Source organism: Coregonus lavaretus (genome assembly GCF_964263955.1).
Source record: "Coregonus lavaretus genome assembly, contig: HAP1_SCAFFOLD_1089, whole genome shotgun sequence".
Classification (NCBI taxonomy): domain Eukaryota; kingdom Metazoa; phylum Chordata; class Actinopteri; order Salmoniformes; family Salmonidae; genus Coregonus; species Coregonus lavaretus.
Genome location: NW_028163412.1, coordinates 21,423 through 40,839, shown reverse-complemented (window position 1 = coordinate 40,839; position 19,417 = coordinate 21,423). Strand labels below are relative to the sequence as shown.

General features: G+C 39.8%; 2 protein-coding genes across 2 annotated transcripts; both read right to left on the bottom strand.

Annotated features, from left to right (window-relative positions):
• Nucleotides 1–1,900: 1,900 nt before the first annotated feature.
• Nucleotides 1,901–7,245, bottom strand: LOC311118168 (NLR family CARD domain-containing protein 3-like; the record flags this gene model as incomplete). Its single annotated transcript, XM_084193026.1, has 5 exons — nt 7,189–7,245; nt 4,924–6,688; nt 4,458–4,631; nt 3,886–4,059; nt 1,901–2,090 (listed from the first exon to the last, which is right to left on the bottom strand). The coding sequence occupies exons 1-5, from the start codon at nt 7,223–7,225 to the stop codon at nt 1,901–1,903; spliced, it is 2,340 nt and encodes a 779-aa protein (XP_084049152.1). The 5' UTR covers nt 7,226–7,245.
• Nucleotides 7,246–7,251: 6 nt separating this feature from the next.
• Nucleotides 7,252–18,820, bottom strand: LOC311118167 (uncharacterized protein; the record flags this gene model as incomplete). Its single annotated transcript, XM_084193025.1, has 5 exons — nt 7,252–7,263; nt 7,307–7,417; nt 7,547–7,631; nt 7,948–8,064; nt 18,783–18,820. 5 exons carry the CDS (start codon nt 18,818–18,820, stop codon nt 7,252–7,254), a joined length of 363 nt encoding a protein of 120 aa, XP_084049151.1.
• Nucleotides 18,821–19,417: the final 597 nt, after the last annotated feature.

Genomic DNA, 19,417 nt, shown 5'->3' with positions numbered 1-19,417 from the left:
GGGATATGTATTCCAAGTATATCCACATCACCATTAGACCATTTTATTGGTAAACTACATGTTAATGTAAAAATTGTATTTTTTAGTGATCCAATACGTAATATAGTACATTTGTCATAATTTGGTTGTAATCCAGAGAGGTTAGAAAATGTATCTAAATCCTCTATGAGGCTGTGGAGGGATTCTAGTTGTGGATTTAAAAGAAAACATGAATCATCAGCGTACAATGACACCTTTGTTTTTAAGCCCTGTATTTCTAATCCTCTGATATTATTATTGGATCTGATTTTAATAGCTAACATCTCGATGGCCACAATAAATAGATATGCCGATAGTGGACAACCTTGTTTCACTCCTCTTGACAGTTTAAAACTTTCGGAGAAATAGCCATTATTTACTATTTTACACCTAGGGTTACTATACATGATTTTGACCCATTTTATAAGAGATTCTCCAAAATTGAAATGCTCCAGGCATTTATATATAAACCCCAGTCGAACTTTATCAAATGCCTTTTTGATATGAATAGCAGGCCTGGTTTCCCATATTTTCCATAGTGTTCTATTGTTTCCAATACTTGCCTTATATTATCTCCAATGTATCTTCCATGTAAAAAGCCTGTCTGATTAGAATGAATAATATCCGACAATACCTTTTTAATTCTATGCGCTATACATTTTGGTAGGATTTTTGCTTCACAACACTGAAGTGTAAGGGGCCTCCAATTTTGTAAATGGACTGGATCTTTATATTTTCCACTTGTATCCTGTTTCAGTAATAATGAGATCAGACCTTCTTCTTGAGTGTCAGATAATCTACCATTTACATAGGAGTGGTTAAAACATGCTAATAACGGTCCTCTTAGTATATCAAAAAAGGTTTTCCCGGACTTAAAGTCTTTAATTGCATCCAGAAGTTCCTCCTGCTAACCACTGCTATTCTTTGGTGGTGAAAATAGTGGCAGTATATTTTTTCCAAATGTTCAGATATATCAGTGTCCTGAAACCTGCCATATATATTCATTAATGAATGTATCATTATTAGAAATGACTAATTATCAAAGTATTGCTTGTAGATAAAAAAATGCATATTACAAATATTTGAGTACTGACCAGACCAGTTTAAAAAGCAGTATCAGTATATCAATAACAGGTTTCTAAACACTACTAAATCAATCCTGATGATGACATGATTAAGAAAAATAATGACTGAATCATGAATAATAATGAATGAGAAAGTTATAGAGGCTACAACAAAACATGCTAACCTCTCACCATTACCAATAACAGAGGGGGTATGATCCTTGTTCCTCTGTAACTTTCTCATTCATCATCATTCATGATTATTCATAATCACGGTAGCATCCACATGAATGTAGAAGTGTTCAGAAACATATTCTATTCTTACTGACAATACAAGTGAAGTGACTCCAAAATGACAGGACATTATTCACCATTCAGTTTCTATTGGGAAAAACATAATCTATAACAAAACCAAGACAAACTGCAAATGTATTCAACAAGTTTGTAGAATCACAAGCTTGATGTAATCACTGCAGGTAAGGAATATGGGACCAAATACTAAACTTATGACTACTTTAATACAATATAAGTGAATATGTCCAAATTATTAAGACTTTTTCAAATGGGAGAACTAGATACGTAAAGTGCTTCATTTCATTTTTAAACAGTAACACAGATATGTATGAAAATACTCTCAAATAAAAGGTGACATTCTGTACTCTCGCCTAATATGAAACATTCTATCTCAAATCCAAAATGCTGGAGCATAGCACCAAATGTAAAACTGTAAGCTTCACTGTCCAAACACATATGGTGTGGACTATGTGTGCCTGGTAAACACATGTGGATCTGGTGAACAGTTATCACTTGTTGACCAACTACAGGAATACTGACCTCAGAGTCTCCAGTTGACAGTGGGGATTCCCCAGTCCAGCAGAGAGCAGCTTCACTCCTGAATCCTTCAGGTCATTGTTACTCAGATCCAGCTCTCTCAGGTGTGAGGGGTTTGACTTCAGAGCTGAGACCAGAGAAGCACAGCCTTCCTCTGTGACTAGACAGCGTGACAGCCTGCAAAAGTACAATCATATTAAAATCACACTGCTATTCTTTGGTGTGAAAATATATTCTTTCAACAATTTCAGATACATCAGTGTCCTGAAACCTGCCATATCTATTCATATATGTATATATACACACTACTACCAGTCAAAAGTTTGAACACACCTACACATTCAAGGGTTTTTCTTTATTTTTACTATTTTTTACATTGTAGAATAATAGTGAAGACATCAAAACTATGATATAACACATATGGAATCATGTAGTAACCAAAAAAGTGTTAAATTAATCCAAATATATTTTATATTTCAGATTCTTCAAACAGCCACCCTTTGCCTTGATGACAGCATTGCACACTCTTGGCATTCTCTCAACCAGCTTCATGAGGTAGTCACCTGGAATGCATTTCAATTAACAGGTGTGCCTTCTTAAAAGTTAATTTGTTGAATTTATTTCCGTCTTAATGTGTTTGAGCCAATCAGTTGTGTTGTGACAAGGTAGGGGGGTTTACAGAAGATAGCCCTATTTGGTAAAAGACCAAGTCCATATTATGGCAAGAACAGCTCAAATAAGCAAAGAGAAATGACAGTCCATCATTACTTTAAGACATGACGGCCAGTCAATACGGAACATTTCAACAACTTTGAAAGTTTCTTCAAGTGCAGTCGCAAAAAACATCAAGCGCTATGATGAAACTGGCTCTCATGAGGACCGCCACAGGAATGGAAGACCCAAAGTTACCTCTGCTGCAGAGGATACGTTCATCAGAGTTACCAGCCTAAGAAATTGCAGCCCAAATCAATTCTTCACAAAGTTCAAGTCACAGCTCAACATCAACTGTTCAGAGGTGACTGTGTGAATCAGGCTTTCATGGTTGAATTGCTGCAAAGAAACCACTACTAAAGGACACCAATAAGAAGAAGAGACCTGCTTGGGCCAAGAATCACGAGCAATGGACATTACACAGGTGGACATTTGTCCTTTGGCCTGGAGTCCAAATTTGAGATTTTTGGTTCCAACCGCCGTGTCTTTGTGAGAAGCGGTGTGGGTGAACGGATGATCTCAGCATGTGTAGTTCCCACCGTAAAGCATGGAGGAGGAGGTGTTATGGTGTGGGGGTGCTTTGCTGGTGACACTGTCTGTGATTTATTTAGAATTCAAGGCACACTTAACCAGCATGGCTACCACAGCATTCTGCAGCGATACGCCATCCCATCTAATTTGGGCTTAGTGGGACTATCATTTGTTTTTCAACAGGACAATGACCCAACACACTTCCAGACTGTGTAAGGAGAGGGATTGAGTGCTGCATCAGATGACCTGGCCTCCATAATCACACGACCTGAACCCAATTGAGATGGTTTGGGATGAGTCGGACGGCAGAGTGAAGGAAAAGCAGCCAACAAGTGCTCAGCATATGTGGGAACTGCATTCCAGGTGAAGCTGGTTGAGAGAATGCCAAGAGTGTGCAAAGCTGTCATCAAGACAAATGGTGGCTATTTGAAGAATTTCAAATATAAAATATATTTTCATTTGTTTAACACTTTTTTGGTTACTACATTATTCCATATTTGTTATTCCATAGTTTTGATGTCTTCACTGTTATTCTACAATGGAAAAAATAAAGACAAACCCTTGAATGAGTAGGTGTGTCCAAACATTTGACTGGTACTGTATATACATGAATTAATGTATCATTATTAACAGTAGATAACATGTTTCTAAACACTAATAAATTAATCCTTGTGTGTGTGTGTGTGTGTCCAATGAGTGTGTGTTCATTGAGTGATACAGGAATACTGACCTCAGAGTCTCCAGTTTACAGTGGGGATTCCCCAGTCCAGCAGAGAGCAGCTTCACTCCTGAATCCTTCAGGTCATTGTTACTCAGATCCAGCTCTCTCAGGTGTGAGGGGTTTGACTTCAGAGCTGAGACCAGAGAAGCACAGCCTTCCTCTGTGACTAGACAGCCTGACAGCCTGCAAAGAGTCAAATCATATTAAAACCACACTGCTATTCTTTGGTGTTGAGTAATTTCCTTTCTGTGAGTAGATAACATGTTTCTAAACACTACTGAATGAATCCTAATGATGCCATGATTGAGAAAGATCATGAATGGATCATGAATAATAATGAGTGAGAAAGTTACAGAGGCTACAACAAAACATGCTAACCTCTCACCATTAACATCAAATAAAAGGTGACATTCTATAATGAAACATTCATTCTGAAATCCAAAATGCTGGAGCATAGCACCAAATGTAAAACTGTAAGCTTCACTGTCCAAACACATATGGTGTGGACTATGTGTGCCTGGTAAACACATGTGGATCTGGTGAACAGTTATCACTTGTTGACCAACTACAGGAATACTGACCTCAGAGTCTCCAGTTTACAGTGGGGATTCGCCAGGACAGCAGAGAGCAGCTTCACTCCTGTATCCTTCATGACATTGTTACTCAGATCCAGCTCTCTCAGGTGTGAGGGGTTTGACTTCAGAGCTGAGACCAGAGAAGCACAGCCTTTCTCTGTGAGTCCACAGAATGACAGCCTGCAAAGACATCATCATGATTTCACAAACACACTGTTAATTTAACACCAGTAGTGTAGAAGGACAATGGTAGATGCACTTGGTTTATTCTCTTAAACAACATATAGATTAATCTTCCGTCTCCTAGAATTGCATGGTCATATTGTTATACTAATGTGAACATCAATGCATTGATTCAGTAAGTTTTTCAATATAATATAATATATTATATACATATTATAATATATATTTTTCTCTAAACTGAATATTTCTTCCTGATGATTAGTACTTAAATGTCATTTTATGTACTCACAGAGCAGCTCTGGAGGCTTTGACCACTGGCAGCAGCCTCAGAAGACCTTCCTCTGATCTGGAGTATTTATTCGGGTCAAACACATCCAGCTCCTTTTCTGAAGTCAGCAACACAAAGACCAGAGCTGACCACTGTGCAGGTGACAGTTTGGCTTCTGAGAGACTTCCTGATCTCAGGTAGCTTTGGATCTCCTCCACTAGAGAATGGTCATTCAGTTCATTCAGACAGTGGAACAGATTGATGCACCTCTCTGGAGAGGGATTCTCCCTGATCTTCTCCTTGATGTACTTGACTGTTTCTTCATGGCTCTGTGAGCTGCTTCTTGTTTTTGTCAGTAGACCTTGTAAGTGCTTCTGATTGGACTCCAGTGAGAGGCCCAGAAGGAAGCGGAGGAACAGGTCCAGGTTTCCTGTCTCACTTTGTAAGGCTTTATCCACAGCACTCTTGTAGACAGTTACTTCAGTAACTTGAGGTTCGGCCATTAGATTCTCATTGTTGTTGATGAATGAGAGGAACACAAATACAGCAGCCAGAAACTCCTGAATGCTCAGATGCACGAAGCAGTACACCTTGTCCTGGTACAGCCCACATTCCTCTTTAAAGAGCTGTGTGCACAATCCTGAGTACACTGAGGCTTCATTGACATCAATGCCAGCCTCTTTCAGGTCTTCTTCATAGAAAATCAGATTGCCATTCACAAGCTGTTGAAAAGCCAGTTTTCCCAGTGAAAGAATGCTCTCTTTATTCCAGTGTGGACCTGTCTCTTCTTTCCCAAGATACTTTTCATTCTTCTGTTTGGTATGAAACTCCACAAGGTGTGAGTACATCTCAGTCAGAGTCTTGGGCATCTCTTCTCTCTGGTCTGTACTCAACATGTGTTCAAGGACTATTGCAGAAATCCAACAGAAGACTGGAATATGGCACATGATGTGGAGGCTCCTTGATGTCTTTATGTGTGAGATGATTCTGCTGGCCAGGTCCTCATCACTGAATCTCTTCCTGAAGTACTCCTCCTTCTGTGGGTCATTGAACCCTCGTACCTCTGTCACCTGGTCAACACACCCTGAAGGGATCTGATTGGCTGCTGCAGGTCGGGTAGTTATCCAGAGGAGAGCAGAGGGAAGCAGATATCCCTTGATGAGATTTGTCAGCAGAACATCCACTGAGGTTGACTCTGTGACGTCACAACAGATCTTGTTCTTCTGGAAGTCTAGCGGCAGTCGGCACTCATCCAGACCATCAAAGATGAACAGAACTTTGTACTTGTCGTAATTGGAGATTCTTGATTCTTTGGTTTCGATTGAGAAGTGACTGAGAAGTTCAATGAAAGTGTGTTTGTCCTTTTTCATCAAATTCAGCTCCCGAAAAGGGAATGAAAATATAAATTGGACATCCTGATTTGCTTTTCCTTCAGCCCAGTCCAGAATGAACTTCTGCACAGAGACTGTTTTTCCAATGCCAGCGACTCCCTTTGTCAGCACAGTTCTGATAAGTTTGTCTTGTCCAGTTAAGGGTCTGAAGATGTCGTTACATTTGACTGCAGTCTCTGGTCTTGCTTGTTTCCTGGTTGTTGTCTCAATCTGTCTCAGCTCATGTTCATTATTGACCTCTCCTGTTCCACCCTCTGTGATGTAGAGCTCTGTGTAGATCTTATTGAGAAGTGTTGGGTTTCCTTGTTTAGCGATCCCCTCAAATACACATTGAAACTTCTTCTTTAGATTAGATTTGAGGTCACGTTGAAGAATCACAGCACGCTCATCTGAATCTAGAAACAACACAGAGGATATTAATATTACATCTGTTTTAATGCCTACAGTATTGTAAGACTGTCTTATAAAGTTTAAATTATAATCATTTATTCTCTTGTCTGTATAAATGTGTAAATGTTTTCATAATGCATTACAGACTGGTGTGACTGATTATATTATTATGATCTCTCTCTCTCTCTCTCTCTCTCTCTCTCTCTCTCTCTCTCTCTCTCTCTCTCTCTCTCTCTCTCTCTCTCTCTCTCTCTCTCTCTCTCTCTCTCTCTCTCTCTCTCTCTCTCTCTCTCTCTCTCTCTCTCTCTCTCTCTCTCTCTCTCTCTCCTCTTCTCTGTCTAAATTAATCACCACAACACATCCCTGCTGCTACTTGATGAGGTCACTAGGTGTTGTGTTAAGGCTGCTACAATATCACTGAGTTACACAGCTACTTTAGCAGTACTTTAGCTACAGCTTTTAAATGTTCTAAAACAGCATTCAACATGAGGCAGACAGCTCTTACTTTTCTCCAGTGTGTCAGCAAGCTCCTTCTGGTTCATTTTCCTCAGGACGTGCAGTGTGATCTTCAGAGCCCCCTCTCTGGCACTGCTCTCCTGCTTCTCATCTTCAGCATCCACCACTTCCTTATCCTGCTTCTGACTCTCAAAGCCTTCTGGGAGTTCTGGACTAAGAATCCTCTTGAACATCTTCAGCTCGTTCTTCACAAATGTCATAATATTATCTTCAAGCAACTGAAATAAATCAAGTAAATAAGTTAAGCAAGAGAATAAATGCTTTCTCATTAACATATTAATGAATGATTGACAGATCAACTTTACTTGAGGTAAACGAAAACAAATGTACATAACAGGACCACATACACTGAATATGGAGGCCAGGTCTGTTTGAGGACTCTGGGAAGACTGACCACTGAGAATCTCTGACTCTGATCTCTCCTGTTGGTTTCTGGGGACAAAACATGAGATTACATCTCCTCATCCAGGGAGTGCACACACACAACACACACACACACACACACACACACACACACACACACACACACACACACACACACACACACACACACACACACACACACACACACACACACAGGGAGGGAATGTTGTGTTTGTTTAATATTGTTTCAGGGCTATGAAAATGGAAAAAAGGTTTAGCCTATGGATTATGAAAACAACAAAAATAAATGGGAAAATGGGAGAGGAGAAATGACTAGAGACAGTGTTGTTTAACTCACTGACCATGACCCATGAGTTCTTCTTACCTTTGTTCAGTAGAAAAGTCTCCCTCTCTAAACCATATAGGTTGATCCATAGACTGGTCACTCTTCATGGACACACAGCTGGGTACAGGGGAGGCTGGTCTCTCCTGCTTGATTGGGCTTCAACACAACAGAGACAAACATTTCATGTTCTATTTTGCTACTGTCTGTAAATTGTCTCAATATATTTCATGATGTGTAGCCTAACATGTGAACAATGATGTGATTTAGTGCATTTTTATTGTGTAAGCATTAGAATAAACTACCTCAATATTTGCAGCCGTAGGTAGTAATATCTTTCTAGAAGCTGATCCATGGTCAGTATTGTTAAATAATTATAATGTTAAGGAAAGATTTTAATGGAGAAAACTGATCAGAGAGCAGAACTCCCCTTCTTTCGATCCTATCAGTATCGATACATGCTCCACCGGACGTGATACCTTGTCATGCTGCTGATCCAGATTCTACTGGTCTGCCTGCGGATATGGAACTCTGACCTGTTCAACGGGCGTGAGACCTTGTCTCGAACCTGCTGTTTCGACCCTCTCTCTCTCTCTCTCTCTCTCTCTCTCTCTCTCTCTCTCCCCCTCTCCTTCTCTCTCTTTACCACACCTGCTGTCTCGACCTCTGAATGCTCGGCTATGAAAAGCCAACTGACATTTACTCCTGAGGTGCTGACGTGTTGCACCCTCTATAACCACAATGATTATTATTTGACCCTGATGGTCATCTATGAACATTTTAAAATCTTGAAGAACGATCTGAACTTAATGGCCATATCCTCTTATAATCTCCCCCCAGCACAGCCAGAAGAGGACTGGCCACCCCTCAGAGCCTGGTTCCTCTCTAGGTTTCTTCCTAGGTTCCTGCCTTTCTAGGGAGTTTTTCCTAGCCATCGTGCTTCTGCATCTGCATTGCTTGCTCTTTGTGGTTTTAGACTGGGTTTCTATATAAGCACTTGGTGACAACTGCTGATGTAGAAAATGTCTTCTGGGAATACATATGAAGGAGACCAAGCCAGGGTTTGGGGTTTGAGAAGTCAATGAGAGGTAAAAATGACTTCTTTAGTTGTTAATTTTGAAAATGTTCTGTCTTAAGTAGTTTAACAAACTGACACATTTTCATGTTAGTCAAAAACAACTTTATATCGAAGGAGTGACTTTGATTTGACGGCCTGCACCTGTGCAGTTCGGCACAAGACGACCATTAGACCCAATGACGTATTTCTGCGCATGAGCTTCAAATCAAATCAAATTGTATTTCTCACATGGGCCAAATACAAAAGTGGTACACTTTACCGTGAAATGCTTACTTATGAGCCCTTTCCCAACAATGCAGAGTTAAAAAGTCACAAAAATTAGCTAAATAAAAAAAGGAAATAGTAACATAATAAAATAACAATAATGAGGCTATAAGGAGTACCAGTACTGAGTCAATGTACAGGGGTACCAGGTAGTTGAGTTAATAACTAGACTATATACAAGGAGTACCAGTACTGAGTCAATGTGCAGGGGTACCAGGTAGTTGAGGTAATAACTAGACTATATACAAGGAGTACCAGTACTGAGTCAATGTACAGGGGTACCAGGTAGTTGAGGTAATAACTAGACTATATACAAGGAGTACCAGTACTGAGTCAATGTCCAGGGGTACCAGGTAGTTGAGGTAATAACTAGACTATATACAAGGAGTACCAGTACTGAGTCAATGTCCAGGGGTACCAGGTAGTTGAAGTAATAACTAAACTATATACAAGGAGTACCAGTACTGAGTCAATGTGCAGGGGTACCAGGTAGTTGAGGTAATTGAGGTAATAACTAGACTATATACAAGCAGTACCAGTACTGAGTCAATGTGCAGGGGTACCAGGTAGTTGAGGTAATAACTAGACTATATACAAGGAGTACCAGTACTGAGTCAACGTGCAGGGGTACCAGGTAGTTGAGGTAATTTAGGAAATATGTACATGTAGGTAGGGGTAAAAGTGACTAGGCAATCAGGATAGAGATTACATCTCCTCATCCAGGGAGTGCACACAAACACACACACACACACACACACACACACACACACACACACACACACACACACACACACACACACACACACAGGGAGGGAATGCTGTTTTAGTTTAATATTGTTTCAGGACTATGAAAATGGAAAAAAGGATTAGCCTACGGATTATGAAAACAACAAAAATAAATGGTAAAATGGGAGAGGAGAAATGACTAGAGACAGTGTTGTTTAACTCACTGACCATGACCCATGAGTTCTTCTTACCTTTGTTCAGTAGAAAAGTCTCCCTCTCTAAACACTATAGGTTCACCCATAGACCGGTCACTCTTCATGGACACACAGCTGGGTACAGGGGAGGCTGGTCTCTCCTTCTTGATTGGACTTCAACACAACAGAGACAAACATTACATCTCTCATCTACTCTGAGCTCAGATGGGGAAACAAGAGTTTCATTCTAAAACGCAATTTTCAGAAATGTTGGTAAATTAGCTTATATTCTTTAAAGAAATTATGAAAGAGATTGGTGTGTTTTTTCACTATCTAATCATGGCATGGGGTTGTTCAATGACAGACATGTATTTGTTTAAAATCTATCACTTGATGGTTTCATTTCAGAGACAAATAATGTGTTTCTTTTGTAAAATGCTATATATCTGCCTCACTCTCAGAGAAATCAGAAGTATTGCTAGGTTTTACACAGTAATAAATGTAACAAATAACCACATTTGTAATAAAGTACTGTACACATGTACAACATTCAATACAGTAATATGAGATCTGTATGTAAAACATTTACATTTTACATTTTAGTCATTTAGCAGATGTTCTTATCCAGGACTGGTTTCCCAAAAGCATCTTAAGGCTAAGTTCATTGTTAGAATCTTCCTATTAGCATCATAGATGCTTTTTTGCCCTTCCGCATGACTTTATACACAGAAGATCTCCAGTAAACATAGAATCACATGGTTTATCCGTCTCTTTGTGACCGCAGATAAATTCAGAACAAAGTTGAGTACAAATACAAAGTTGCCAATGTCTTTGCAATTGATTCAAACAAGGGACGTATACAAATTTGTTTCAAATGAACACCAAGATGACTGCATTAAAATATAAACAGTAGGCTATAGGCCTATTTCAATCAAATTGAAATACATTTAATGTTCAATCAATTGAGTTCTATTTTTCTACTTGTAGACTACGGTCTGTAATTTGTCTCAATATATTTCATGATGTGTAGCCTAACATGTGAACAATGATGTGCCAAATCTGTGATTTAGAATTAGCAGCCTCAATATTTGCAGCCGTAGGTGGTAATATCTCTCTAGGAGCTAATCTGTCATCAGTATTGTGAACTAATTATATGGAAAAATTTGAATGGGGAAAACTGATCCGAGAGCAGCGCTCCCCTTCTTTCGATCCTATCAGTGTCGATACATGCTCCACCGGACGTGATACCTTGTCATGCTGCTGATCCAGTTTCTACTGGTCTGCCTGCGGATATGGAACTCTGACCTGTTACATTGTCCCGAACCTGCTGTTTCGACCCTCTCCATCTCCTTCTCTCTCCCTCTCCTTCTCTCTCTCTCTCTCTCTCTCTCTCTCTCTCTCCTTCTCTCTCTCTACAACACCTGCTGTCTTGACCTCTGAATGCTTGGCTATGAACAGCCAACTGACATTACTCCTGAGGTGCTGACGTGTTGCACCCTCTATAACCACAGTGATTATTATTTGACCCTGCTGGTCATCTATGAACATTTGAACATCTTGAAGAACGATCTGGCCTTAATGGCCATGTACTGTTATAATCTCCCCCCAGCACAGCCAGAAGAGGACTGGCCACCCCTCAGAGCCTGGTTCCTCTCTAGGTTTCTTCCTAGGTTCCTGCCTTTCTAGGGAGTTTTTCCTAGCCACTGTGCTTCTACATCTGCATTGCTTGCTCTTTGAGGTTTTAGACTGGGTTTCTATATAAGCACTTTGTGACAACTGCTGATGTAAAAAAATATATAATTGTGGTACGCATATGAAGCAGACCAGGCCAGGGTTTAGGGTTTGAGAAAACAAAGAAGTAAAAATGACTTCCTTAGTTGTTAGTAAAAAAAAATGTAACTCAGCATTGTTGGTTAAGGGCTCGTAAGTAAGCATTTCACAGTAAGGTCTACACATGTTGTATTAGGAGCATGTGACAAATCTAATTTGGATTGATTGATTTGTTCATTTTATAAATGTTCTGGCTTTAGTAGTTGAACACATTATTACTTCAACCTCATGAAAGTGACAAACTGACACGTTTTCATGTTAGTCAAAAACAATTTTATATGGAAGGAGTGCCTTTGATTTGACGGCCTGCACATGCGCAATTCGGCGTGAGACGACTGTTCGGCGTGAGACGACTGCTCGACCTGATGACATGTTTTTACGCATGACCTTCAAATTCAATCAAATGAAATTGTATGTCACATGCGCCGAATACAACAGTGGTACACTATACCGTGAAATGCTTACTTACGAGCCCTTTCCCAACAATGCAGAGTTAAAAAGTAACAAAAATTAGCTAAATAAAAAAAGGAAATAGTAACATAATAAAATAATAATAATGAGGCTATAAGGAGTACCAGTACTGAGTCAATGTACAGGGGTACCAGGTAGTTGAGGAATAACTAGACTATATATAAGGAGTACTAGTACTGAGTCAATGTGCAGGGGTACCAGGTAGTTGAGGTAATAACTAGACTATATACAAGGAGTACCAGTACTGAGTCAATGTGCAGGGGTACCAGGTAGTTGAGGTAATAACTAGACTATATACAAGGAGTACCAGTACTGAGTCAATGTGCAGGGTACCAGGTAGTTGAGGTAATAACTAGACTATATACAAGGAGTACCAGTACTGAGTCAATGTGCAGGGTACCAGGTAGTTGAGGTAATAACTAGACTATATACAAGGAGTACCAGTACTGAGTCAATGTGCAGGGGTACCAGGTAGTTGAGGTAATAACTAGACTATATACAAGGAGTACCAGTACTGAGTCAATGTGCAGGGTACCAGGTAGTTGAGGTAATAACTAGACTATATACAAGGAGTACCAGTACTGAGTCAATGTGCAGGGTACCAGGTAGTTGAGGTAATAACTAGACTATATACAAGGAGGACCAGTACTGAGTCAATGTGCAGGGGTACCAGGTAGTTGAGGTAATAACTAGACTATATACAAGGAGTACCAGTACTGAGTCAATGTGCAGGGGTACCAGGTAGTTGAGGTAATATGTACATGTAGGTAGGGGTAAAAGTGACTAGGCAATCAGGATAGAGATTACATCTCCTCATCCAGGGAGTGCACACACTCACTGACAGACACACACACACACACACACACACACACACACACACACACACACACACACAGGGAGGGAATGTTGTGTTTGTTTAATATTGTTTCAGGACTATGAAAATTGAAAAAAGGGTTAGCCTATGGATTATGAAAACAACAAAAAGAAATGGGAAAATGGGAGAGGAGAAATGACTAGAGACAGTGTTGTTTAACTCACTGACCATGACCCATGAGTTCTTCTTACCTTTGTTCACTAGAAAAGTCTCCCTCTCTGAACTGTATAGGAAGTTCCATAGACCGGTCACTCTTCATGGACACACAGCTGGGTACAGTGGAGGCTGGTCTCTCCTGCTTGATTGGGCTTCAACACAACAGAGACAAACATTACGTCTCTCATCTACTCTGAGCTCAGATTTGGAAACATAACAAGAGTTTCAGTCCAAAACGCTATATATCCATTTTCAGAAATGTTCGTAAATTAGCTTCTATTGTTTAAAGAAATTATCAAATAAATGGTTGTGTTTTCTCACTAGCTAATCATGGCATGGTGTTGTTCAATGACAGACATGTTTGTTTGTTTAAAATCGATCACTTAATGGCTTCATTTCAGAGAGACAAATGTTTTTTTGCATTTTCTGTTTGGGGTTTTAGACTGGGTTTCTATATAAGCACTTTGTGACAACTGCTGATGTTAAAAATGTATTCTGGGAATGCATATGAAGCAGACCAGGCCAGGGTTTGGGGTTTGAGATGCCAATGAGAGATAAAAATGACTTCCTTAGTTGTTCATTTAGAAAATGTTCTGTCTTAAGTAGTTTAACAAACTGACACATTTTCATGTTAGTCAAAAACAATTTTATATCGAAGGAGTGCCTTTGATTTGACGGCCTTCACATGTGCAGTTCAGCACAAGACGACCATTAGACCCAATCAATTAACATTAATTGTGTCACCTCTGGTCGAGAAAAAATCATTTTCCTAGTACATTCATTGTCAGATTCATCAACCAGCAGCGAGCACTCTGCCTTCTCGAACAAGTAGCCAACTCAGCCCCGATAAAAAGCTTGTGCCGTCAGCGGCAGCGAGTACTCTGCCTTCTAGCGCAAGCGAGGGGAATGTTGAGGTACATTTGCATGATGTAATTTATTGGCGGGCTGGAAGATGCACTCTTGTCTTATCTATTCCGATGTTGTTTACTCCCAATATCAGATATTAAGATCATTTTTTATAATACATGAATACTAGGGTTGAGGTTGGAGCATCTGACTAGTGATTATTTACCCGGGGTTCAACACCTGCTAAAGTCAATATTTAATTGCTCTTCCAAAAGCATCACAGGCCTAATACGAGATATATAGCTAACTAAAGTATTGAGTGACCATCTTAGAAAACAATGGGACATATAGTCTTTGGTTGCATGCTATTTTATGTTAATCATATTGCTGCTTGTAGCCTATAACTGATGCTTCGTGGTCATATGCTGCCATCCATTGGAAATATTTAGCAATTAAAAGTTATTAATTCACGTTCAGACATTGGTGAGGCAGTTGAGAATAAAGTGTATTTTTTTTGTTAATTCCTTAGATCAGTCTCAAACTTGCCCCACCTATCCGATGCCATTTTCTGGACTTTCACATAGAGAATACTAGGTCACCCAGTTCAAACCACATTTGAAAAATAAAATGTATGTGTCTTGTTTATCAAGTGTTCTGCCTTGCAATAATAAATATCATAAAATAACTAATAACTACAAAAAAAGCAAAATGCGTAAACAGGTTTTGATTAACAAAATTATCAAAATGCTATTTAATACTATAATTGTATTTACTAACATAATAATATTATTACTAAAATAGTTTCTAAAAGTGTTCTAGGCTACCCTACCCTTAAGGCTGAAATAGGTAATACGTAGGGTAAGAGTTTCTGTATAGGGCTTTATAAATACATTTGATTGATTGTTAGGTTTAGGGTTTTTATGGCAAAAAACAGTTTTGGTTTATAGCTCTCTTGCGCCTCTCTGTGGCCGTCAGTGGTTACTACATAACTCATTCATGACACTTGCTAGGCTCATAATCTGAGGTAGCAACTGCATCCGATCTACAAATCCATTAGCTAGACCACCCGATTAGACAACAATCACCCCATTATACCCATTTGGTTTGCAACTCTGTGAACCTGTGCAGCATTCGCTCAAATTTGATGCCTACTAATAAAGATTTCGATGCATATCAAATTACCCAGAGGCCATTTAGAAACAACAAATCAAAGAAAATGTGTTATTTCTTCATTAAAAAATGTATACCGGCTGTTTAAATCAGCCACCTCTTGAAAAAAAGGACAGGGGCATGCGTTTTGTTTAGGTTGTACACCTTTTTCTGAAAATATGGTTACCCATGACCAGAAACTGTTTAACATTTCATGGCTTTTCGCCAGCGATCGCTAGCGCTATGGGTTACCACAAGGTGTACACAGGTGAACTGTGAGCCATAAATAGGCGTAACCTTGTTAATAATAAGTTACCTGAGGTAAACCTACAGGGTTAACGCTCACCAAGTAGCCGTAACCTTGTTAATAATAAATTACCTGAGGTAAACCTACAGGGTTAACGCTAGCCAAGTAGCCGTAACCTTGGTAATAATAAATTACCTGAGGTAAACCTACAGGGTTAACGCTCACCAAGTAGCCGTAACCTTGTTAATAATAAATTACCTGAGGTAAACCTACAGGGTAAACGCTCACCAAGTAGCCGTAAACTTGTTAATAATAAGTTACCTGAGGTAAACCTACAGGGTTAACGCTCACCAAGTAGCCGTAACCTTGTTAATAATAAGTTACCTGAGGTAAATCTACAGGGTTAATGCTCACCAAGTAGCCGTAACCGTGTTAATAATAAGTTACCTGAGGTAAACCTACAGGGTTAATGCTCACCAAGTAGCCGTGACCTTGTTAATAATAAGTTACCTGAGGTAAACCTACAGGGTTAACGCAGGCAGGTCTCATTGATAACAATAGTGAAGCTGGCGTTGTGACGCAGAACAATGGGCTGGGAATAGAACGTTCTGAAGGCGAGTCGGTGCCACGGAGCTCAATAGAACTAATAGGAGCTGGTAGGGTGAAAAATGCCCAAACATAAGGCCTGTTGTTTCGCGATTACTTCATAACCAGGGACAGAAGGTAATATTATGAAACTGGGCTCCATGGCGGATGCAATGAACTAATTTTATCAGAAATAAACGTTGTAAAAAATGTCGCTTGAGGCGCCCCGAAAATAATATTAAAAAGTTCAGTCCTTGGACACAGAGGGATTAAACACTAAAGTTACCGTCCATCTAGTGAAGAGAGGAGAACCGGACAGAGGGATGGTAGGTAGCCAGCATCCGTCAACGACAGAGGGAAAAGCCCTCCACAGTATTTAACTGGTGGAAGAAACAACCAGGGAGCTCCATCGGTCCACAAGAAATGCAGGCAGCCGGTGATGATGTAGTGGTAGCTAGGATAACTAGGATGCTGCTGATAGAGTAGCTAGCTTAGCTAGCTGTACCGACTAGCTTGGCTAGCTAGCAGGTCGTTCGTCTGTCCCTCGAGGATGATGACGAACCCGTTGAACCACAAGATGAAACAAGGATAGCGAGTGAAAAGGATCTGGCTACACTCATACTGTCACTGACCATTACGCAAAAAAGCTAATTGAACAATAAATGTCGGTGTCTCAACACTGTAATGAACTCCGTCGTTGTTCCCCAAGATCACCTCAGACCACTCTGCGCGTAACTGGACAATATGCTTGGCGCCAAACCGTACGTGGACGCGGACAGTTCTGGACGGGGACGCGGACAGTTCCAGAACGCGGACATGAGCAGAGCCACACAATAAACTAAACCCAGTCTTTACAGTGGCTTGCATTTTTTAAATTATGTAAAACAAACATTCTAAGTTTTTTTTTATAACAATATTTTGAGATCTGGGCCCATATCCACAAAGTGTCTCAGAGTAGAAAATTGGTCATTTAAGTGCTGAGAATAAAGACTTCTACTCTTATGGGTATAAATTAAAGCTATGCATGAAGCCTATAGTCCCACCTAGTTGGCAGATATTTAGGACACCTCATGAGCTGTCCTAACCAGTTAAGAGTTAACAGCAGGTGTCTTGATAATACTATAGAATATTGCAGTGAGTCAGTGGTTCCTGCGCCACATGTAATTGCTTTGGAGTAGGTCATATATTTCTATATGATCAATCCATAAATAATATAGATATTTCTTGTGCTTTTGGCAATGATTTATGTATAATAATTATGTATAAATGATACCATGTATGTCTGCATAGATTAACTCATGCTTATTTCTGAAGATTAACTCAGGTTTTCGCCCAGCGGCTAAGGAGTTGGAGCAGTGGCAGGAGTTGGACCTATGGCAGAAAGGTGGCTGGTTCGAATCCCGGGCCGGGCGCTGGAAAAAACGTGCGGGCTTGATCTGACCACTGGAAGGCTGCTGGGTTCACATCCTCAAATCATTCACCTTTCGTTGATCAGAACTCTAGAGGTTCTTCTTCACTGAACCCAAAAATATATATAACTTTTAGTGGTTCCATATATTAAGGAAGTGATAGAAGCCTTTTTGGTTCTATAAGGAACCTTCTTTTCTAAGTGTATAATAAACACGCTTTTCTTTTGATTATTTAATTACCTACATCATGTTTTTTCAAGTTATCCCTTTGGAGCGCAACATCACGTTGTTAAAAAATCTTCCTAAATTGGCCATGGCTATAAATTGGGCAATTGAAGGCATCTAGGGCGAAATATGTGTTCGATGAAAATGAACATTGTATGCAAAGTTGTAGGCAACATTATTGACAAGGGACCCTGATGCCTACGATGCCAAAGCTATTTAGAGTTGTTAAACGGGTGTGAAGAGTGTGTTGGTATTTTTATTTTTATTTTTATTTCACCTTTATTTAACCAGGTAAGCCAGTTGAGAACAGGTTCTCATTTACAACTGCGACCTGGCCAAGACAAAGCAAAGTAGTGCAACAAAAACAACACAGAGTTACATATGGGGTAAAAAAAAAAAAATAATAAAAAAAAAAAACAGATCAATAAGAGAATAAAAAAAAAAAAAAAAAAAACATTTTTTTTAACAGAATAAAAGAAAATAAACTTAATAAAATAAAATAAATAAAAAATACGGTAATATTGACAAAATTCCGCTTGTAACAACCATCAGAATTGGTTAAAGAAATATGCATTCCATTATATTAGGCAATAATGAAGATTAGGCAAAGTGGTCGTGTCGTATTAAAATTCTATCAAATGTCTTCCATTGCAACGAGTCCAGTCAGGGTGCTGCAGAACCCATGCAGTACCTCCGCTGACCCCGGATTGAGAACTCCTGATTTAGCAGATGCTCTTATCCAGAGCGATATACGATAGCTCTTAAGATAGCTATTTATTTTAGAAATAAACTTAACAAATTCTTCATAAAATTGTTATCTCACCTCTTAGCTTTGGTGTCATGTTCCCCAGAGAGACGCATTTTAGAGGCAGGGCCCCCCTCCTCTCTCTCCCCAGAGAGACTCATTTTAGAGGCAGGGCCCCCCTCCTCTCTCTCCCCAGAGAGACTCATTTTAGAGGCAGGGCCCCCCTCCTCTCTCTCCCCAGAGAGACGCATTTTAGAGGCAGGGACCCCCTCCTCTCTCTCCCCAGAGAGACTCATTTTAGAGGCAGGGCCCCCCTCCTCTCTCTCCCCAGAGAGTCTCATTTTAGAGGCAGGGACCCCCTCCTCTCTCTCTCCAGAGAGACTCATTTTAGACCACTGACCCCTAAACAGAGATGCAGCATGTTGGTTGTGGTTACCACAGTGACAACTAATTCTAGAATGTCCATTGTTCTCTTTTACTCATGATCTCTTAGAAATAAAACATTTACTAACAGACATATCGAAACAGTCAGGCTATTTAATGCAATCAGATGAATATCTGGTTGTGACATCTCTTCTCCATGTTAACTGTCAATAATAATAATACGTCACTGTTTGTTAAGGTAGTTATAGACAGTGCAGCAACACAAGGCCATGTCTCACACTTATTTGTATTCATTAAAAGTCGGCCATTTGTTGTCTTTCAATCTGAGA